The sequence below is a fragment of the Ambystoma mexicanum genome, chromosome 6p (assembly GCF_040938575.1).
Source record: "Ambystoma mexicanum isolate Mex_15411 chromosome 6p, UKY_AmexF1_1, whole genome shotgun sequence".
Classification (NCBI taxonomy): domain Eukaryota; kingdom Metazoa; phylum Chordata; class Amphibia; order Caudata; family Ambystomatidae; genus Ambystoma; species Ambystoma mexicanum.
Window position 1 is genome coordinate 547,442,563 of NC_090935.1, and position 23,776 is coordinate 547,466,338.

Consider the following 23,776-nt stretch of genomic DNA (forward strand, 5'->3'; position numbering starts at 1 on the left):
ACAGTTACATTCCCTGTAGTGAATGAAGCTTCAATAAAAGAAGATTTTATAACAGCAATGCACTCACTCTTAAAACAACTAAAGATTACTCCTGAAGAAAGTCCCACCACTACCAAGAGGACTGAAACATGTCGAGTTCACAGTCTAGAATAAATAATAGACTGTAATTAAGTATTTAGAGATCATAAATGATCTAAATCAAGACCTGATAGGATCTTTCCTATAGGCTGATCTACTTATAAATGTGAGATATACATCTGCTGCTTTTCTATTTTTAAGAAACATTGTATATTTGTGTCTTGTCTTTATTTAATATATTCTTAGAGTGTTGTGATGATTATAATGAATATGTACCTTTTCTCTATTTTCAAGAGACCTTTTATGCTGAAACTATTAATATATATATATATATATATACATGTATATATATATATATATTTATATTATTTTTTATTTTAAAAAATGTATGTAGTTTCCATTGATGGGAAGTAACTGTTGACTGACCCACCCACCTACCTCTCTCTATATTGGAAATCTGTCTTCCCCAAAACCAAGGTAGGTATCCACTCCACTGCAGGAGTGGATTTTGGGATCTCCTCCAATAATTCTGTATGACCTCACACATACAAGAGATCGTTGGTGGGGACATAGGCTTGATTAATTAAGGTAGGCATAGCCTACATCAATCACTGAGGCCCATTTGGCTTAAAGGACATTTTCGAGCCAGTTGAGCCCCTCGAGCTGCAACCGACTGCACTGTTGACTGTTGTTATGCCGCTTTAGCTAACACCGTCCGAGAAACCCCGACCACTGCTTCAGAACCGCCGACCAGTGCTGAGACAAGGATTCCTGACCCAAGCCGCTGTGTGGGCTAGCCTGCAGCCTGAACTCCTACAGCACAAGGTACATTGTGGTTATGCCCCCCTGGTCCTTCTCTGAAGGCCCCCAGTGACATTCTATGACTCACTGCTCCCCTTGAGAGAAACCAAGTATTCTTGAACCATTGCGATTAATTGTTATACCGACTATCCTCCTGTCATTATCCAGAATGCATCCCTTTTCCTTCTTGAAACTTTCTGTCTTCTACATTCCTTTACAGGGAGGATTGTATTTTGTAGTGTGCTAGAACTGTCTGTTGTGATAATAATGAAGTAGATATTTGTATACAACCTTGATTGTACAGTCCCTTTTATCACTGGATCCACAACCTTTTTGAGATAAGCCTGCCGTTCCATCCACATTACCACATTACCAAAATGGCCCTCGGAGGTTTATAATTTGCTTGTGTTTCCAATCTGTTTGGATTCCTTCTGGTGTACTAGAGGTGTAGGGCTGATTGATGGTTTAGAAACTGATATTCAACCCTGGACCACTGGTACCCTGGAAGTTGATTCGCCACAGGGACAGGCCTTCAATCAGGGGTAGGTATTCCCGAGGGATGTTCCTCAGAGCAAGGATGGATCTCGAAGCAGGGATGTGCAGTGCATAAAGTATGGGATTTAGAGAAAGGATGGGAAGTGGCGCTAGGCGAGACCTCTGGGAAAGGATGGGGCTTCAGCCAAGGATGTCTCTCAGCCAAGGTAGAGCCTTGGCGCAGGGTAAGTGTTAGAGCAGGTATGAGACTTGGATTAGTAATATGCCCATGGGCCATAGATAATGGATGAGACACAAATAGTCATGGACCTCTGGAATGCATCTAGGCACAGGAAGGAGCCTAAGAGCTAGTAAGGGCTTAGCAGCAGGGATCAATTGTGTGTGGATTGCGGATTACCTGTCTCACATGAAGAGTGAGAGATGATCCTCTGGGGTGGAGTGGGAATGGATTTTAAAATAACGTTTGCTAGAGATACCTTTGGCTGGGAAACAGTAAATATTGTCCCATTTGTGCAATGTTAAGACATCATCCAATTATCTCATTATCAGGTTGCTCTGACATCATTAATAACAATAATAATTTGGCATTTATATAGCGCTGCAAACCCTCAGGTATCTGAGCGCACCCACGGTGTGTGGTGCTCATTTATCGACCTCGGAAGGATGAAAGGCTGAGTTTGGCCCTGCCGGGATTCGAACCTGCGTTAGCAGGCTCTGCACGGATGTCAAAGCGAGCGCTCTACTCGCTGTGCCACTTGAACAATTATAAGATTATTTCTACAAGGTATATGGATTGTATTTTACTGGGTATTATGTTGACTACCATCACAATGTCGTACATAGTAGAGGGAAGTAGTGAACTTATGAATATTTATAAGCACCCGGGCGGGGAGCTAAAAAATCTGGTTGCCTGGATCGCAGGCTGAATCCCACAATCCAAGTCTGTGTTCCAAGCAACCTGATGGTTGCTGCTCCACCCCGACATCTTTACCCCACCCTGCCTGCCCCTCGGGTCACTGTTCCCTTTACTCCCCACCCCACTTACCTTATTCATTTGACGCGGCGCAACCGCCACCACCACTCCAGCCTCCTGGGCCACAAAGGAAATGGAAGAGGGGCTTCACTTCCAACTCCATAGTGTCCATCTCAGGTAAGTTTTTGTATGAATGAACGGGACACCGCAAGCGCATCCCATTCATTCATACAAAATACATTGCTGTCAGCTAAAAGCAATAACACCCAATCCATGGCTGGATCAGGCAGTAATGGCACAGGAGCCCATTGTTAAGGCCCTCGCTGTGTTTTCGTGCCTGTGACTTGTCCCCCAGGCCGTTACCACCCGATCCAGCCAACCGGATCAGGTGTTATTGCTTAAATGCATTTGGCTGCTTAAATATATCTTAGATACAGAATCATCTTACAATCCCAAAACCTTACTTTATTCTTGATTAATAACTAAGGGGGTCTAGGTCTACTAACCACTCAGACGATTAGTGTGAGCATATATCGCACAGATAACACCCTATCTCACCCCTTCTCTCTCTTTCTCTCAAGCTGTATCTCCTTCTCAATCTGTATCTCTCTCTCAATCTGTATCTCTCTCTCTCTCAGTCTCTCTCTCTCTCTCACTGAGGTGAAATAGAATATGGCGATCTTGATAGCAGAGAAGCATTATCTGTAAATGGGGCCTTGTACAGCCTTCCCAAATTCAAACATCTGGTAAAGAGAAAAGCTTAGATGGATGATATACACATGTGCCAAGATCGGCACGCTTCCTGTATGTTGAACCCCAAATATGTTGTTGTTTTAAGAAAATTAATTTAGTATAGCCATATGACATTTTATATTATATGGCTTGCATAGTAGGACCAATATTGTGCTCATGGCTCATAAAACTGGTGTGGTACATTCAGGGACGTCAGTATATATAATGAGCCTGTACTCATGTTTAAAGTAATAGCATACCATATCTTGGATGATAAAATCAAAGCCTCTCATGTTCAGGATTAGAATCGTTAGGTACGTGACACTGCTAACACAGATAGAGGTAACATCATGTAGATAACGTGGTTCCAACAAAAGACAAGTCAAACATTATACCGAGAATACGGCCTTGGTCTGACTCGAGGAGTGTAGGAGTAGCGATTTCCACCGCAGATATACGACTATGGTCAGCACATTGGAACTAGACCCAGGGAGAAGCAGCTGTTTTATCTGAGTGGAACTGTAGCCAATTGGTCTTCAGCCAGTTGAAAAAGGTTTGACATGAAGTTGGAAATTCTATGAGAAACAAACTCGGGATTGGAGGTGATTGCACAGAAAACTTTGGCATCCTCTTCAGTATGACGATAACTGATTTAATGTAGTTGCGCTGTCCCACAGATTTTGTGTACAAAAAATTCAGAACAATGCAGTAAACAAATGCTTCACCACTTACAGCACATTTTATTAATTGGTTCAGAGAGGTAAAATATTCTAGATCAAACTTCTGGAGTCCAGTTCTAGAGTGGGGATTTAGACCTGTAGAATGTGATGCACGCAATAACCAAGGCCAACTGGCGGAGTGCTAAGAGCCATGTATTTTTGACGGTCAATGGGTCGCAGCTAGCGCGCAACCCTGTGCTAAAAAACCTGTTTCAATAAGGAGTTTTCCATCCACCCGTGATTTCTGTGAGGAGTGCTTGGGAATCTCCCATAAGTATGGAGGAAAGGGGACAGGACGTAGGAATAGAATAAGGTTACTCACCGTAGTGACTACCTTACTCCTAGTCCATAATCCCCTTTCCTCCATAGCCCCACCGTCCCCTCTAATAAGGTTCCTCTGTTATTGCTTAAAAGTCTCAGACCTGGCGATAGAAAAGAACTGATGGGCGATGCGCTGGGTGGAGCTAAGGAGGGCGGGGTTACGGCCGCATGCGGTACCCCACGTAAAAAGAGAGGAAGGACACATTTTTGAAAAATGTGATGCTTTTTACAAAGTGCTGCGGTCCCGTCCCACAGGACGGAGGAATGTCCCATAAGTATGGAGGAAAGGGGACTATGGACTAGGAGTAAGGTAGTCACTATGGTGAGTAACCTTATTATAATCTATGCTCTCTAGGCACTTTTTTACAACAGCCAATTATCCCCATTGTTGGGTACAAGTTAAGTTTAAAACACAAAAAATCTTGCATCCATTTTTTAATATGAAATTGCTTAGATATTTAGATACAATTTTTTAGTGCCTTTTCATTGGCCTCAATATAAGAAAATAATGTATATTTACCGGCCAAACTCCTTGTTTGGGTCCAGTCCTAAGTCTGCAACTTTCCTTTAAGACTGGATGGATTATTAAAGAGAACCAGCATGGTTAGACTTAGGGACTCCAATATAGTAACGCACCCCTGAATCCATGTATTAAGTGCAATAGACGCCTTAGAAAGCATAAGATCATGCAGGTTGGTATACAAGGAATTCGCAGAAGTAGCTACAATATTCCTTAATTAAGACAGTTTCTTCCAACTGATGATGGTCTGGATAGAAAAAAGACCAATACTGTTTTCCAGAATTGGGATTCTTTATAGAATCTTAGAAAAGCAGTGAATGAAAATTGCCTTAATTTCCTGTAAATTATTTTAATCTGCGCCACTATAGATGTGGCGTAAAGGCAGATCTTCCCCATGCTGTCCTTAGAATGTATGATCCCATTGATGGTATAACCCAGATATTTCAACTGGTCAACTTTCCTGATGGTGACCCCATTCAGGGATCACTGAAAAGAATATTGTCTTGTAGAGGAGGTCCCAAATAAAGCCTACACTCCCATCTCCCATTTTGAAGTACCAGGAACATTCACACCAAAATATGTGATGTATGATGAGCAAATAAACCAGCAGAGAGCCGCAGTAGGGCTCTGCCCAGTATCCATCAGGAGAGCAACACCTATTGAAGTACCAATAACCAGAAAACCATGGCCAGTTAGATATCCATTGAGAAAACCCTACCAACAAATGAGACGAAATGAAGATTGCCTAAGTACCGCCCTGGAAGAAACCAAAAAGGTCTTAATGGAAGACGAATGGTGACGTCATGAGAGCCCAGACAGACTCACAGATAGAAGAAATGACAAACCGAGAATGACACAAAGAGATGAAACGCCATGAATAGAGATATCATGAACAAGGAATGAAGGGACGATGTTAAAATGTAAGAGATCTAAGCTGTAAGCAGGATGAAGATATTGTCCAAGTTAACGCCTGTACATATGCTTGAAATGCAAGAAAGCTAAGAAAACAGTACAGCTTATCATGCTTAGTAGAAGAGTAGCACAGAAAGCGCCATGTTTACAGAATCTACCTCAAAATGAAGCACAGTATTATAAGTGCAAGTCCACTTTGCACGAAAAGCAGAATCAACTTAGGTTACTAGAGGCCAAACAAGACAAGATTCATATTCTAGCAAAATGAGAAGAGACGGCTGAATCGAAATTCAGCAGATGCAACTCATGCCAAAGGAGCCAAGGTCATACCAATAGAAGGAACGAAAAGTAGCTACGTCTAATTGAAACTTAAGAACAGAATATCCTGCCTCTGAAAGGTCAAGGTAAGGAAGCGTAGGCAGGTGGCAAGCCGAATAAGATTTAAATGCCCAAATCGAGAGAAACTAGGCAAATTCACGGTGTCTGCATCACGTGACCATCCAAGCGAGGAGAAGCACGAGTTCACACCTACGTGTGGCATCCGCCCAGGAGAAGATAGCGGAACTTTCTCAGGCAGAAGATGCAGTTTCGGAGCCAACCACAGTAACGTAATTGACACATTGTTGTTGAAGTGATGACTGATTATAACCTTAATTGAAGGAAGGCTGGGTAGCTCAGGGGGCACCCTGCCCCTGGCGGTCCATTCTTTGTGCTGCTAAGTAAAGTGGAAATTTATGCATGGGGTTTATGCCAACCCAATCACAATGGACCAAATAATCTAGGGTCCTATAGTTAGTAGAGCCAATGGAACATTGTACTTTTGGTGACGTGCACAGTAGTCATTTTGAAGGAAGGGCTTAGATGCCCACCTGACAGTGTTTTACCCAATACCTCACTCTGTTACCATATACAGATATAGCACCTATATCAAAGTTACCTTTTCCTAACCAATAGAAATGCTTATTAACTTTTCAGTCACTTATGACAAATTTTCAGTATAAATGATGTGTTTTTTATGAAGTTCATGGGAGTTGAAGCGAGACGGGCTATCGCATCACTGCTGATTGCAATGACTTCCCGTTTTTTGTACTTGTCATTAAACGGACTCCCTTTGTCAAACCATTGAGTTGTCCTTATTGATTGGTGTTGGAGTAATAAATCTCCACCCCCATCCATCTCAAGGTGCAGCTATCTCGTCTTAAAGTACTTTTGGCGCAAACCCCGACTCTATGGGCCAGCCGGGGGTCTCCTCAGTCCAGTCTCCTGATAGATTGCATGTCCCGGGAGGATAGCTCAGCGGCAAGGTGCGCGCCTTGGAAGCTAGATGGCACGAAGCAACACAGGTTCGATAACGGGGTCCGCGCTTAGAAACCTCCTGGTGTTTAAGCGTGTTATATATACGCAACTAAGACAAAAAAAAAATATTATACAACTAAATGAACAAAAACAATGTCTGTAACAGCGCCTCGATGCCTGCGGGCTGTATGAGCGCTTTAAAAATGTAAAATAAATAAATAATGATCATAGCCTTGGACATTTCAGTGTTTATGTCTACTTGTTCAGTTTCATATAGGATTCAAGAGAATTGAGACATCGATGTACGCCAGTCAATATTTGATCTATGATAACTAATTCGAGACAGGGCTGATGCGAAGTTGGCTGTGTAAATGTTAAACAGCAGCCGGGCAAGACAGTCTGCCATCAGAATTTAGGCGCACTTGCAAATTGTAGTCTTTTTCAGTATGTCTCATGTTGGCAACTAAATGAGGCGGACAGAGACAGGTCAACAATTTTCCACATATTCGTTCTCTATTTACCCGATCAAATGCAGAGTTTAGGTCAATAAAGGATAAGAAAATAGGGCCACGCAACCTATTTGCTTAATTCTTCAAAAGTGTTAGTATGAAACCATTAAAATTAGTGCCCAACCTTTTCCTGAAAGCAGACTGGGCCCTATCAATGATGTACCTTATAGACATCCAATGTTCCAACTAAAATCAAGGCTGAAAATACTTTGCTGACGAGTCCAAAAGAGCTATGGGCCAATCGTTGCCAGGAGATAGTCTGTCTCCCTTCTTGTACAGGGGAATTAAAAGTGACTATTTCCATGATGGAGGTAGCGACCCAGGAGTGATAATTGCATCAAAAAACATTTTGAGAATCGAGCTAAATGATGATGGGTCCCCTTTAAAAATTACTTTGGGCATACCATCTTGACCTGTTGCCTTAGAAGATTCTGAGCTTTTACTTATTAACTCAATATCTTCAACAGAAAATGTAAGTCCATCATAACATTTAGGTAGGACCTGATCTGTTTCAAAGGTGAGGTAACAGGGGCATATACATCTGTGAAATATTTACACCAGATGGATTCAGCGATGGGGTTAACTTGAAGCATATCTGCTTTATTCATTATATCCCAAAAGCATTGTGTGTTATTGGAGAAAAGGGAAAGCAGCATTCTTTCTGTGTCTCTTTGCATGAGGAGATACTGGTGGGCTTCAAGCCAATTCTTAAATTGTATTTGTTTACATACTGCTACGATATTGTTCAACATGTTCATAGATGCTACCCTAAATTGACTTCTCATCTCAGTTTTTCTTAGCTGGACCATGGCATCGTAAACATGTCGCTTTAGAGTAAATATTTTGTTAGTAAATGATTTAAGTTTTGTAGTAATCTAGAGTATGAATTTATTCATATTATCCGAGATATTACTTGGAGATGAGTTTCGACTATTATATGTCGTAAGAGGAATGTCCCTAAAGTGCCCATATGTTGAGTTAGTATTTGGGTGTTCTTGGAGTTCCATTTAATTAAATCCCTGGCATTATTGGTGCTTAATATTTCCTCAGGAGAGCCCCTGCGCCAACCAGAAGTATTTAAATCCATTGATAGTTGAAGTGAAAGGTGATCACTGAGAGAATTGTCTACTATAGAAAGGTGAATACATTTGTCAAACAGTGCTTGTGAGGTGAAGATATATTCAAGAGTTGAACAATGACCTCTTTTCCAAGTTGGCTGAAACGAGAAATCACTGCGTACATTGACGTTTAGTTTAACTAAGCCCCATACATTCAGAACATGCACGCACGCATTGCCTCTAATCAATTCTGGAACCTTGTTCTGGTTTGGAAAAGCAGCTATGTGAAGCTGATCTATGTCTAAGCAAAGGCAATTAAAATCACCACCAATTAAAATATTATTGGATCTGTATTCCTCGTGCCAGCTGTGCAAGTTATTATATAAAGTATCCCGGTATAGATCTTTGTTCGTTTTTAGGGGGTTTCAATAACTTGTATTTATCAAAATTTCTCTAGGAAATTCCTTTATAGCTTGCTTAAAAAATAACCTAATGGCTAGAAAATGCAGAGAACGAGCAGACCATAAAGATGATTCAAATGCGCGTCCCTTCAACCCCTTGCAGAAGTATTAAGATAAACTGTGAACTCATGCAAAAGTGGATTTTCCAAAAGCCAGACTTCCTGTAGGAGCAGGATTTCAAAATTCTTGAACACAATGTTCACATCCTGGTTTGTGAACAGGTGATTAAAGCCACACGTGTTCCAACAAAGTATCCTGGAGACTTTTGACGCTAGTTTACAATTTGAACGCCAGCCAGTGGTATTGGAATTTGCCAGAGTAGATACCAACCAAGACCTTTCACATTTTTCCCCAAGGGTCGATGTCCTTCGAATGTATATTTCTCAATGCAGGAATTTCATGAAAAAGGGCTACAACAGATTGACGCTTTAGAGTAATCGGTTGGCCACCTTTAAATAGTCACTCCATTGCTATTGCTTTGGAGATAGAGTTCCCACATCCAATGTACAGATACAAAATAGGAAGCTCGTCGGCGGATGACCCTATCAACCTGTTAATATCTTCCCTTTTTCCATGCATGTATTTGTAATCTTGCACCTCAGATGACTTCATGGCCAAATATGGGGTCAGGGAATATTGCACTTTCGAGGTGGAAGATAAAAAAACAGGTTTACTTTAGAAATTACAATTTCTTGCGTTTCTGCCAATGTCAAGAATTTCTCAAACTCAAGAATGGATGGTGCTGCCTGTGGCGAGTTGGAAAGTGTTGCAGGATGATTATCTGCACATGTTTCAATATCATCAGAAAAAGTAGACAAATCTCTTGGGAAAATCATCATGAGGCTAGAGTTCATACCTTCCACATGATTAGTTGTTTTGAGACTTCTCTTAATGGAGGACGATGTTAGAAAGAGAAACAATACTTGTTGATTTAGCCTTTTTTGCCTTTGCTTCTTTTTCTCTTATTCAATGGTTCCTTGGTTGGATTTGAGGAGACTTCATTAACATGTTTAGCAGTCTCACTAACATCCGATTCTAAAACACTTGTGTGTAGGTTTTTGAGGAACTTCCACGAGCCAATGTTGTTAAGTGAGTGCAGAAAAAATGATGATGTTTGTGCTATCCAGTTCGGTCAGACCTTTGAGAGAGAAATGTTTTCTTTAACATTCTGACGGTGGACAGTAATCTCTACCACAGAAATTGAGGCTGTAGTTACAGCTTTTGAAAGAGGACAATTTTCCCCTGTTCAATTTCAACTAGAACATTTATATTTGAATGAAGATTCCTTTGCGAGCAAAGAAAGCCCTCAAGAAAGGTGACTTTGGAGTTCAGAGAAAATACTGATGAAGAGTTAATTTTAAATTCATTGTTAACATTTTCTCAAAATGTAACTAAAGAATAAAAAATTAGGTTCAGTGCAAGCAAAGAATAAAGACCCAGATCCTGTGAATTTGCTCCAGTTTCCATTAATTGTGGGGAGTTCAAAGGAGTGGACATGAGATTATATGTGAGCTGAGGGTTCAAATATTGGTGATTTGTGATCAGCGTAATGGGCAGGCCTCAGGAGAGATTTGGGAAACATCAGTGATTCACATAGCGGATCAGGAGATAAATTATCCATAGAAGGATACACGGAAATTGAATTGTCGGCTTTATGATGTAAAGTGCTGCTGAGAGAGTGAGCTGAAGGAGCCCCTTCTACTTGAGTGTCTAAAATCTCCTTTATATTCAATGTATCCTTTCTGAGAGAGAGGCCCAGGGCAGAGGTTGATTTAGTCGAATATAAATCTGTGATGTTCTTCTCATCTTTCTGCGTGGGGAGTTGAGAAGGGTTCTGTAGGTGCTCCTTGCTCACGAGGGATGGCGGTCTAGGAGAAGAATCTACAATCAAACTAGGACCTGAATGGGAACGTGAAAGAGGAGAAGAGGAGTGCAAACGGGCCTCAAGTGCCTTGCTTTTGAGGTTGTACATATTGCGTATGCTAGGCAGCTTGAACAAGAGTCAAAGAATAGAAACAGGCTTAAAAGTTTGTGAATTGACTCAACGCTGATTATAGGATGTTCAAACAACTGAGAAGGGATCCTTGCATGGTGCACCTGCGACAACTGCTGCAGCTGCACTTGACAGCGCACTTCATGGGCGTTTTGCGCCATAGTTTGGTATTTGTAACTTCCTCCGCTTTCTCTTCCTCTGAAGTCATTGCTGCAGACAGAAAAGTAGTACTATGGGTAGTCCGCTCAGCAGTGTTTTGGCACTGGATGGACATGCAAAGGGGAGACCGGGCTCCTTCCCAGGAGCTTAACCAGAACAGGTACTGCTGCAACTGCACTTGACTGTGCACTTGGCAATTTTAATTACATGAACAACTAATTTCTATCATGTGGAACTGTAAAGAGAGCCATGTGTGTGCATGCCTTTATTAACTCTAAAGCTTTCAGTAAGAACAAGTAATTTCACAGAACATTGGACCATTTAGGATCAATATGCCAATTTGTTCCCACTGACACCTCAATGAAGTTCCTTAGTATCACTGGCAGTTCTCAGTTATAATGACATATAATAAAAGGGAAATATCTAAAATTATAGATGGGCAGCTATTAACTACAGGGATATATTCCACTGATGGCTCTGAGTGACATCCGATAGACAACAACTGTGAGATGTCTAAAATGTTCCTCCCAACCCTCAGGTGGTATACACCCCATAGTTGATAGCTACCTACGTATAGTTTACTTTGTGTATGGCACCCCAGCGTCCTCTTTCCACCCTGCACTGTCCGTTATGTACCAACGTTGTAGGGGGTGTAGAGTGTGGGCATGAGGGGACTATATACAACATAGAAAATACCAAGTTCCCTTTCCCTTCACCACACCAACTCAAAGGGCAAACATAGAATACTTGGATAATGCTGTATCACCCTGCTATCACGCCATAGCAGTTGATTATGAATGCCATAAACACCTGCTATGGTGAAACAACCCACATGAGGAGCCCTCATAAATGCAAGATCCCTCGTAGCCCATTCAACTGTGATCACTGACACCATTCTAGCAAACAACCTTGATCTTCTTGCAGTAACAGAAACATGGCTACATGCAGGCCCGGCACTTGCCCTAGCCATCCTGACAATTATTCAATTCTCAGAGTTGATAGACCTAACTCTAGAGGAGGAGGCACCGCCATCATATTTCGATCCTCGCTAGACATCAGACTAGCCACCTCGACTCGCTTTACCTCCTGTGAACAACTATCAGTTAAATTCCAAACATCACCCAAAAGTACAATCACCATCCACTTAATTTACAGGCCTCCCGATCCCTTAGGATCGTTTGAGGAAGACATCACGTCACTAGCTGCTGACAACACCAAACCCACTGTGCAAAACCTCATCCTAGGCGACTTCAACCTTGGCTATAACGACCTGAATGACCTACCAGCCACATCTCTAGCCAATGCCCTGCCTGAACACGGATTCTCACAAAAAATCACTCAACCTACCCATGAGAAAGGCAGGATACTCGATTGGGTAGCAGACCTAAACTGCAACATCACAACCATTGAGGCGTCACCTCAATTGCGGACCGACCACTACCTCCTCACCTTTGAGCTTAACATTAACAAACTAGAGAAGAAAACCAGCCCAGTTGCACCACCATGCCTCACGAGAAATAAATGAAACATCACTGCTGAGGTCATCTTACCACTAGTTATTCCTATATTAGATGTTCTACCCTCCACAAATGACACTAATCTATTGGTAGACACCTACAACAAATCCATGGCCATAGCCATAGATACTATCGCTTATATAAATTAACGCAGGGGGGGCATCCTACCCTAAGATTTCCATTGTTCATATTTCATTTAAATAAACAGAAACTTATTTTAGTCATACACTGTACACATTAGCCTCAGTTTACGTGTACCGTGTGCTTCATTTACCAAATTGAAGAGCAAAAACACGATTACAGTATTCAGAACCAACCAGCATTTATTAATTTGCAGTTCTTTTTTGTTTTGTTTTAGTTCTTTAAGTCATTTTTTCTTATTTTCTTATTATTTTTCAAAATCATAACAATTCCTGTCTTTCATTATCATAATGTTTCAAATCAGGAACATAATATCAAAATCCTTTTTCAGGCTTGAATTTTAGCAGCAAGATTCATGAACTTGTAAGTGAGTGGTGGTATTTGTGTTGCACCTTCACCTCCAGTGACTTGTGAATGTAATCAATTATACACAATCCAATAAGAATCACATTTAAGCAATCTATACATCTATAGTTGCAGCGCCGGACACAAAAAGGGTGGCCTAATAATAAGTAGATACTATCGCCCCATGAAAGATGCGCAGCGGGAAACCAAGAGCACATCTGAACTTATGGTTCACCCCAGAAGTCAAACTGCTACAGTAAAAAGGAGACTTGAAACACTCTGGAAAAACACCCCCACTACTGAGAACAAAACAATCTATCCAATATCACAGCTAAATACAAAAGTGAGATTATCCACACTAAAAAAGAGACAGAGTAGACCAAGCAGGATCCAGCACAAAATAATTGTTCAATATTCTAAGAGAGCTAGAAAACCCTAACCTTCCCTCAGATACCTGCCTCAAGGATAAACCCTGGTGCACTAGCATCCAAAACACACTTCCACTAAAACCATAGGTCTCCAGACTAAAATAGCTGACAAAAAGCTCCAACTAACTACTAGCAGCCCTAACATTCCAACCACATCTGCCTCCGCGCATCATATCTCAAGCTTTCAATTCACTAACGTATCAGTGCCAGAGGTGCAAAAAATCATAGCCTCTCTGAAACCATCCAACTGTCAAGGTGACAGTTGTCCAGCAGAGATCATAAAAGATGCAGCCAGAGATCTGGCCCCATTCATCACCAAATTAATCAGCTTATCATTTTCTCGCAACTCTGTACTTTGCAACCTGAAGGAATCTTGGGTACTCCCACTTCTCAAGAAACAAACACTGGACCCGACTATACCAACAAATTATAGGCCGATCACCACGGTCCCTTTCCTCTTAAAAATTCTAGATAGGGTTGCATATCTGCAAATACAAGACTATCTAGAGTCAAATTAACTACTAGGAACCTGACAATCTGGCTTCAGACCGCAGCATGGAACGGAGACTGCTCTTGTTGACCTCAAGAGTCAAATTGATGAAAAGACAAAGGAAAAATGGCAGCTCTACTCCTTCTAGAGCTGTCGGCGGCCTTTGACCTGGTCGACCATAAGGTACTCTGTGATCATCTAGCCATGGCATATCACTTCTCTAGCTCCTCCATCACCTGGATCCAATCGTTCCTTAACAACAGCACCATGCAGGTCTTCTCACCTTTGGCAGCAGCTGAGCCCATAGCTATCACCTGCAGCGTGCCACAAGGCTCATGCATCTCACCCACCTTCTATAATTTCTTTACAAAGCCATTGTTTTATAAATTGGACCGTCTGGGTGTCACTTACATGAATTACAAAGATGACACCCAGATACTCCTACCCCTATCGAGTAATTATGACACAGATGTAGCCTAGATTAACAAAATCTATACCATCATTCAGGCATGGATGGCCCTCCACGGCCTCTGTCTGAATGATGATAAGACCGAAATCTCATGGTTGGCTCGCCTACCAACCTAAAAAAACTCAGCCCTAAATATACCAGCATAAGCATAGACGGGAACAACATCCCCACTGCCAAAGATGTAAAAACTCTAGGGTTCTACTTTGACGCCCACTTTAATCTAACCAAACAGGTGAATATGTCCGCCTCAGCCACCACCTACACAGGCAAGCTGATTAGGGCTTGCAGACCCCTACTGTCATCTAACAGCTGCCTAATACTAGCTAGAGCACTCATACAGTCCAAACTGGACTATTGCAATGTCCTTTACTTAGGCGCCAACAAATCCATATTCAATAAATTACAGATCTTGCAGAACAATGTGCTTAGAGCAGCACTAAACATATCCAGAAGAGAACATATTACAGCTACTAGAAAATACTGTAAATGGCTCTCCATTAAAGAAAAAATTGACCTGAAAGCCCTCTGCCTCACCCACAAAGTGCTAAATCACAGAGCCCCGCCATACCTCACTGACAAACTCACTGCAACATCATCCACTCGCACCACAAGGTCCACTAATACACTCTGCTTAGTGGTAGGTACCCAGATACAACCTAAAAAAATCAGGTGGCTCCAGTTTTCCAGTCTTGGCGTCCCAACTATGGAACACACTCCCACATAACATTAAATCTATCCAAGTATTTGAAAAATTCAGAAGTAGTGTCATCACCTGGCTACTTAACAAAAACTAACCTACCCCTTTCACTCTATCATGCACCCTGACTAATCTAAAACGAACAGGATTCTTATGTATCTAATGATGTGTTTCCTTTGTGCTCTCCTACCCTGTAGTATGTATCATATGTACTATGGTGTATGAAATGTAACCCTCTACTGTGTAAGAACCGAATTACTCTGTATATACTGTAACATGTATTTTTGTATTTACCAACGCCCAGACACCCCTGGGTCAGGCGCGCTATACAAGTAAAATAAACAAACAAACAAACAAGCCTGCCATGTAATCACAATAGGAAGATGCCGGGGAATAGTTGATATGGACTTCCTATGGAAGCCATACACAATAGTGTAATGTGGCTTGTTTAATTGGCAATACTCTATTGATATGCCACTCAACGGAATACTCCTTCATTGCAGTAGGTCACACCACCTGAAAGCTGTGATGTGCTAGAGATGCTTTACCAAAACGTATAACTTTATGCAAAGTATGGCAGGGGTACAGGCCGTTTTGCCCTGCCTTTCTGCCAGGATATCATAAACCATGGTGCAGGCACCATGTCCCCTGTGTACTCGCAGACGCCATTTCATATATGTGGGGTACCCCAGAGACCCGTCTGTGTTTGCTGGTATGATCACTCAAGATAAGACTGGAAAAGGTTGGTCTTAATTTGGGTGCAGCCAGACCGGCATCCCCAGATGTGTCATGCAGCATCGGATGACACAGCCAGTGGAACCATGGGGGACCTGATGTACAAGGGGCATTCCCCGATAAGAATGAAATCTACCAGCTGAGTAGACACTGCTGTATACCACTTGTGGTATGAAAGCACCAAAACCCAGTGCTCCCCTTTTCACTGCCCTTTGTGTAACGGATGGTAGTTTACCACGTGTTATACAATACTGACCTTTCAGTAACGAGACCCGGCAATATATTTTTGGTCTATGGAAACAGTTACTGAATGCTCATGCATTTCCAAAAACGAATGTCAATTAATAAATGTATAAAGAACAGCCAAAAATATCCCTTCTTGACGTTGACGTTCATATGCCAATTAGTGTTTCTGCGCAAAATGATAACAACGGGATGCTCCCTGCATTGGGGTTGCCGAAGGGTTTGCTTATGTATATAGGGTGCTGGCACCATAACGCATGCATTATGTATCTGGCCCCTCCACCAGCAGACATCTTAAGCATATTTCACATCATCGGGTTGCTTGTATACCATATAAGCTTATGTGCTCCCTCTTTCATCAGTCTGCCGATACACACTGCAGAGAGGGGGTGCCAGGTAGACCACTGGTTCTTGCATCGTCATGGCCTACCAAATAGGAATGCATCGCCAAATGCTTCCAAACAACTCAAGAGGGCGACATTTGCAAATTCAGGCATTGCATCACACGCTAACAGCATTGCTCTTTTATTTCAAGAAGGGCACACATTTAGAAAATGCCCTGGGTTTTAAAAAAACGACAAGAATCATTAGGCATGGACAAAGGCATAGAAGTATTCAATGTAATCAATAGAAAATGGGAGCCACCCCTGCTTGCTGACAATAGCAAATTAACTTTTGTAGCTAAAATCACAAGTCACTATGAAACTTTAATTCTGAAACTGGTATTCCACAAAATAGTCTGAAAATATGTTAAAATGAAATTCACAATCAATCACTACCTTAATTTCCTTCCAGCTATACTTTACATTAAATGATAAAATGCTTAAGACATTAATAAGGGGATCATGAAGAAAGACTGCCTGAAAGAGGCCCAGCAGAGCGTACCTAGTCAGAAGCACTGCGTTGTCGTGGTGGGCGATGCCGTTCTCCGGAATGGTGTTGCCGTCGCTTTGGTGGGACAGAATGGACTTCTGCCACTTGCAAAAGCTGTCCAGGGACTTGTCCGCATGGTGGTTGATCTCCAGATTTGGCTGCAATACAACACGCATACCAGAGAAGTTCCAAACAAATCACCAATGTCCCTTGCTAGGCCTTCTGATGACTACAATAGCGGGGCTATAATTAGCAACGGATTTCTAGGAATAACCTCCTCTTGCCAAGTGTTATCTCCATAAAATCTGACACTAGAGTTCAGCGCGTCTGTAACTGAGTGGCTGGTCTTTCGGTTCCAAATGCAATTATGAATGGCAATACAGCTATTTTACGTTCCCAACATACAAAAACAAAGGCTCCATAATTGCTGAACTGCGCCACCGAAACCCCCCAAAGTATGCAGATAATATCAGTTAATGCTGCACATGCATTATCCCCAGACAGCGAACAATAACGATCCCTTTACGCGAAGTTATAATTGAGGTTTTATGGTCCTACAGGAGTTAACCACAGAGAGTCATAATTACATCACAGTGGCGTTGCGGTGTCCTATCTAAAATGCGTTGTAAGTGTGCGGTCGGATGGGCATTCTTGACTATAGCTTTGTCTTACCTGATCTTCTGTCAGGACGATCAGGCGTGTCACGATAATATTCACAACGTTTCCGAGGCTGGAATCACGATAAAGTTTGGCAACCTGACCTCCAGAAAATAAGAAAAGACACAAAGTCAGACAAGAAGCACCAAACCCAGAGGAAATAAAAGTAGCATTAATCTCATATGCTGCAGAAGTGGGGGCTTTCCCAAATTGACCAATAGACAAATAGAAGGTCATTTATGCAAGGCTCCTAACACAGCGTTCAAGAGAAGCCATGTGCCTCCATGCTCAGCCCACTCCACTGAATGTGTGTAGTCTGGGACATGATCTCATTGGAGGCGGTTAGCCTTCCAGTCTAAACAGCAGGGCCAGACAATGCCATGTAATCCCCAAGCCATGTCATTACAGGGGGACACACTGTAACAGTGTCCATAAACTTTACGCTGTCTGCGAAAAAACAATAGCGCAGGACTTTTCAGTCACCCGGCAGCAATTTCAAGCATTTGACCATAACCAACGCTGCATTTTCAGGCCCCATCAAAAGGAACACTTTGAAGCCTCTGCTGCCTATTTATAAACCTATCAAAGCTTGAACTTCAAACAATGTACACGCAAAGGGATTTCATGCACAGATCTTACCTTTGTATGCGTCATGATTAGATTATCCTGGCAGTACAGTACAACAGATGCTGGTCTTGACTTTTTAGGGTCATTTTAAACGGACACGTCTGAGATTACTGCACTGTATGACTCAGTCACCACGCAAAACTGCCCTCACCACCACCATATATTATATGTATATAAACACTGATAGAAAATCCACACTCTCGAGCCTACTGGCCTCTCATCCCCATTTTACCTACTGTTCACTCTTTCCGGATCTATTGGCCATCTTGTGCCTCTCACATCCCCTTTCCCTTCACTTTTCAGGGGTTCCTTTACTGAGCTTCCAGCCCACTCCTCCTCTCCCTTTCTCCCCAACTATCATGCCTAATGTAACAAATCCTAACCAACTCTTCGGTAAAGCTCCTGGCAGAACTACGCAGCCAGCAACTGCTCTAACAATATTCACAATACACGACCACACAACTATCCCTTCACCCACACTCAGATCCATCCTGGCAAGTACAACCACAAGAAGGAGCATGTTGCTTACCTGTAACTCCTGTTCTCCAGCATTGGTATCTTTCATGGATTCACATGGTTTGAATATTCCCCACCAACAGACTGGGAATCCTCGGTTATTCCCATCCTGTCGGCACGGAATATTTAAAGCATGTCAATCCATGAAAGATCCAATGCTGGAGAAGGAGTATGTTGTTTACCTGTAACTCCTGTTCTCCAGAATTGGTATCTTTCATGGATTCACATGCTTTGAATATTCCCCGCTGACAGGCTAGGCGGAATCCATGAAATATCCAATGCTGGATAAACAACATAAACAAGAACTCCTCTTAAAGAATTAATAGGCACCATAGTGTGATTACTTCCGATCGCAGCTACTTCCTAGGTGGAATAACGGTGAATGCATACATTGTTGCTTAGTGTAGGTCAACTGTGCTATACAAATACTCTGGGCTCACTCACACAGTGTACAAAATCATTCTACAATGGGGCTGTATGTTTTTGGTTTTGGTATTTTAATTGTTCGAGGCGAAGGTTTTTCTACTGCATAGTACAGTGGATTTACCCCCAGGTTTGTTTAAACCCTGTAGTTTTAGAGTCTGCATACAAGTCAACACAATATTCCTACAAATGTCTGGCTGATTCACTGTGCTCAGGAGTGCACCTAATGCATTTACTCCTACGTCCCGTCCCCTTTCCTCCATACCTATGGGACATTCCTCCGTCCTGTGGGACAGCACCGGAGCACTTTGTAAAAAAGCATCACATTTTTCAAAAATATGTCCTTCTTCTCTTTTTACATGGGTTACCGCACGCGACCGTAACCCTGCCCTCCTTAGCTCCGCCCAGCGCATCGCCCATCAGTCCTTTTCTCCGCTCGATCGGGACTGGACGCACTTGCATCTTTGGAAGATTTTTTCCTTACAGTGTCCTCCTCTCCTGCTCCGGCTTAGCGGTAGCGTGGCAGTCCGTCTATGCCGTTTCAGTTAGACTTTCCTATTTGTTCTTCCTGTGAGCGACTCTTCGCTAGGGCGGATCCCCATCCTCTTTGTTTAGAGTGTTTGGGTCGGGACCACCGGTGAGACTAGTGTTTTTACTGCGATTCCCTTTTGGTCCAGGCGCTTCAACGTCGTTTAGAGAGGTGGGAGGAGGCGTTTCAGCGCACTCCCCCTACGCACTTTCAAACTTTCATCGACGAGAAGAAGAAACGATCGGTGAGTTCTTTGCTTTTTAGGGCACCCTGACCGGGGGACTCCTTCCCGGGGTCTTCCCGGTCCGGGAAGAGCATCAAAAGCTCTGTTACCGGGGCTTGCCCTAAGGTGCATTCTAGGCCTAAAAAGTGTACCAGAGTTTTCTACAAAGGCCTCCGTGAGGGGCCTATTGACACCGGATCACAATCCGAGACCCCTCCTGTGGGGAGCTGTTTGTGGGCTCAGTTCTACTGAGGAGGTGGGTACCGGAGCTTGCTTCGAGGTCTCCTTGACTGGACCTTCTTGTAAAGACACCGGGGTATGCCCTGAGGCCTCTGTTGAGGTTTTCTGTACCGAACTAAAGTTCGAGGCTCCTCGTGAAGAGGCTTTTACCGGGCTTGGGTTCAAGGTCCCTCGTTTGGAGGCTAAGGTGACTGACAGTTCTGAGAGGCCTCTTAAGGTCTTGTCGGTGAGGTGTACTCCTCATCGTTCCCGCTCAAGTGGTGACGCCAGTTCTGTTGCGGGGGCACAGAGTGAGGTCCCTGACCGGAATTCCTCTGTTACTGGCGTTGCCGAGGTCCTTCCGTTGAAGGCTATTCTGGCTGATAGCATGTCTCAAAAACATTCTAGGCCACACAGTACCGACTCGGCCGAGGTTCCTTGTGTCAAGGCTAAGATGAAGACCCCTGACCCATCTGTGGAGACCCGTGTCTCACTTTCACACGTGTCGCAGTTCTCCTCAGGTGCTGACAAAATGGCGGCTACTCCCACCAAGACTACGCCGGCCATTTTGGATACCTCCCTTACATCTACGCCATCGGCTTTGGGTGTGGGGAGTGACATTTCAGGTGAACATCGTTTTTCTTGTGCGCATCCCTTCCGTCCAGTTTTTGACTGGAACGCTAGGATGCCACTACCACACAACGTCTCGCTCCCTGCGGCATCTGCGCCCTTGATCTATGTCGATAACAGTGGAGAAGGGCCCTCTTGGCAACCCTCTCCCTTACGTCCATGGAGTTACTCCGCTCATGAGAGACCTCCTCCAGTCGCTTCTAAATCGTCGAAGGAGGATGCTTTTTTCAGCAAATTTCAAAAGCTAATGCGCTCCGACCCCATGAAGGAGTATTTTCGAGGCTTATTTAGGGAGATATGCCCTCCTGCGCCGTCGGTCCCAGTTCTGGCACCGGTGATTCCGCCAGCGCCGCCTCTACCGGCCAGGCTTCCACCAGCCCTCCCTCCCTTGCCTCCATTGTCTCCAGTGGACAAATCTCCAGCAGTGCCAGATGTTGCGCAGCTTGATCCGGATGTGTCGGACGATGCACAGGGGGATCAGGAGAGCGAGGACCAGCCCCGCTCTGTTAGAGCCTTTCACAACCGGTTGCTGGACATGATGTGTCTTTTGGATTTTCCAGTACCTGAGGCACCCGTTCCGCAGGAGGGGTGCTTTTGGGGGCGTTCACCTTGTCTGCTTTGGAGCGCACCGGCTTGTTCTTGCAAAAGGAAGTTTTAGCCGAGGTCCGTAAAGTCTTGGAGAAACCACACTCTGGACTGTTTGTTAACAAAAAGATTGACGCTCGTTATAGGCTCCATTCTTCAGAAGAAGTGGCCTTACCGTTGTGTCCGCCCCCTTCCTCCACGGTGATGGCTGCTGCTACATTACAATCCAGTCTTGCTTCATTGTCTTCTACAGTGGCAACGCAGGTTCTACCTAAAGAGGATAAGCTTCTTGACTCTTTGGGGAGGAAGATTTTCGCTAATTCAGCCCTGAAGTTAAGTCAAGCTAACGCAGAACTGCTATTAGCGGAGGTGAATATGAAAATGTGGAAAGGTCTGTCAGAGTTTGAGGAATTCGTTCCCGCTAATAAGATAGAAGATTTTAAAGCAGGATTGTCAGATGCCAGGGTCCTGGCGCAGGATATGCTGGAGGCCGCGGCGCATCATGTCGACATCTCGGCCTGGGACCTTATGCTTGGCATGGACACCTCTCGTCAGGCTTGGCTGCACGCTACCAAGTTCTGTAAAGAGGTACAGGATAAAGTTCTGGACCTGCGTTTTGATGGCAAGGAGCTTCTTCACTCAATAACAGATGTTCAACTGACTAAGACTAAGGACAGCACCCAGACTGCCAAGTCCTTGTCTGTCTTGGTGAAACCACCTTTCAGGACACAGAAAACGTCTTCGCAGCCTCGGTCTTCCTCTAGTTTTAGGGAATTTGTGGGTCAGAAGTCCCTTAGAGTCGATACTCCATGAGGAAATGTCTGCCGACGGCAACAACGCGGGAAGTTTTTCTCCCATTCCTCAGCCTCCTCTTCAGGTTCAGATGGCGCTGCCACCAATAAACCAACTAAATGAAGTTTCTCGGCGCTCGCACGAGACTCCGGTGGGAGGCCCCATTGCGTCTCACTGGAAGGCGTGGCAGGCCATCATCGAGGACCGGTGGGTCTTGTCAGTCACTCGAACGGGCTTCCGCTTGCCCCTTGCCCCTACCCCACCCTTTAATCCCTCCTTCCAGCAGTCGGGCTTGCCCTCCCTCAGAGCCGAGATACAGAAGTTGCTGGATCTCAGGGCGCTGGAACCCGTTCCCCTAGGGGAGCGAGGGGAGGGCTTCTACTCCCAGCTGTTTACTGTGCCCAAACCCAACCAGGCGCAAAACATTCTAGAGCTTTCCCAGTTCAATCACTCTCTACCCCAAGAGAAATTCAAGATGATCATGCCCTGTCAGATAAAGTCCTCTTTACAGAATGGCGATTGGCTCAGCGTGGTGGACCTTCAGGATGCTTATATGCATATTCTGATTTGGAGTCTGCTTCGGAAATACCTATGTTTTTCTGTGGGGGAGGAGCATTTCCAGTTCCGAGTGCTCCCGTTTGGCTTCAGCTCGGCACCACATGTCTTTACGAAGATGATGTCGGTTATCGCAGCTCATCTTCGGCTTTAGGGTATCCATGTGTATCCGTATTTGGATGATTGGCTGCTGCGCAGTCCTTGTCCTCAATCAGCCTTGAGCAACCTCCAGTCTCTCCTCCAGCTCCTGTTCCATCTTGGGCTGTCAGTGAACTTGCGGAAATGCTCCATGACAGTTTCTCAGGACCTGATTTTCCTGGGTTTTCGGTGGAACACGATTGACTGCAGAGTGCATCTGACCGGGGACAGAATGGCGGATCTGTTGGCCACGTGTCAGGTGTTTGTGCAGTCAGAGAGCATGTCGGTCTGGTGGTTCCAGAGGCTTCTGGGCCTCATGGACTCATGTGTGCTGGCTCTTCCTCTTGCTCGTCTCAAGATGAGGCGAACACAGATGGCTCTTCAGAGTTCTTGGCGCCAAGCAGTGGAGACTCCAAAATGATTCCTGTTCCATCTTTCATGAGAGCGGACCTTGTGTGGTGGTCGTCTCTCAGTAATCTGTCGGTGGGCGCGGCCTTTCAGGACCCCTGCCCGCTAGTGACAATCATGACGGACTCTTCCCTTCTGGGGTGGGGTGTGACGTTGGACCTTCTTCAGATTTCCAATCTCTGGTCACCGCAGGACAAACTCCTTCATAAATCACTAGGAGCTCCTGGCGATCTTCCTGGCGCCAAAAGCGTTTCAGACAATGTGGTGTCCATGTTTTATATCAACAAGCAAGAGGGTACCAAGTCCCCTCCTCTTGTGAATCTTGCCATTCAGATATGGGAATGGGTGGTTCAGCATGGCATCTGGCTGGTGGAATTGCACATTCCGGGTCACCTGAAAGTTACTGCGGATGCCCTCAGCCGACGTACAATGGTCAGCTACAAGAGGGAACTGAACTCCGAGGTCCTCTTGCAAATCTTCCAGTGTTGGGGCACTCCAGAAGTGGACCT

General features: G+C 44.0%; 1 protein-coding gene across 1 annotated transcript in view; it reads right to left on the reverse strand.

Moving 5' to 3' along the window:
* ADAMTS6 (ADAM metallopeptidase with thrombospondin type 1 motif 6) overlaps positions 1-23,776 on the reverse strand; it is a 2,426,739-nt gene that overhangs the window by 1,853,735 nt on the left and 549,228 nt on the right. The window contains exons 6-7 of the mRNA XM_069627350.1: positions 17,638-17,721; positions 16,978-17,123 (exon numbers count right to left, since the gene is read on the reverse strand). Coding sequence (XP_069483451.1) covers positions 16,978-17,123; positions 17,638-17,721 — 230 coding nt within the window. The remainder of the gene's footprint in view (positions 1-16,977; positions 17,124-17,637; positions 17,722-23,776) is intronic.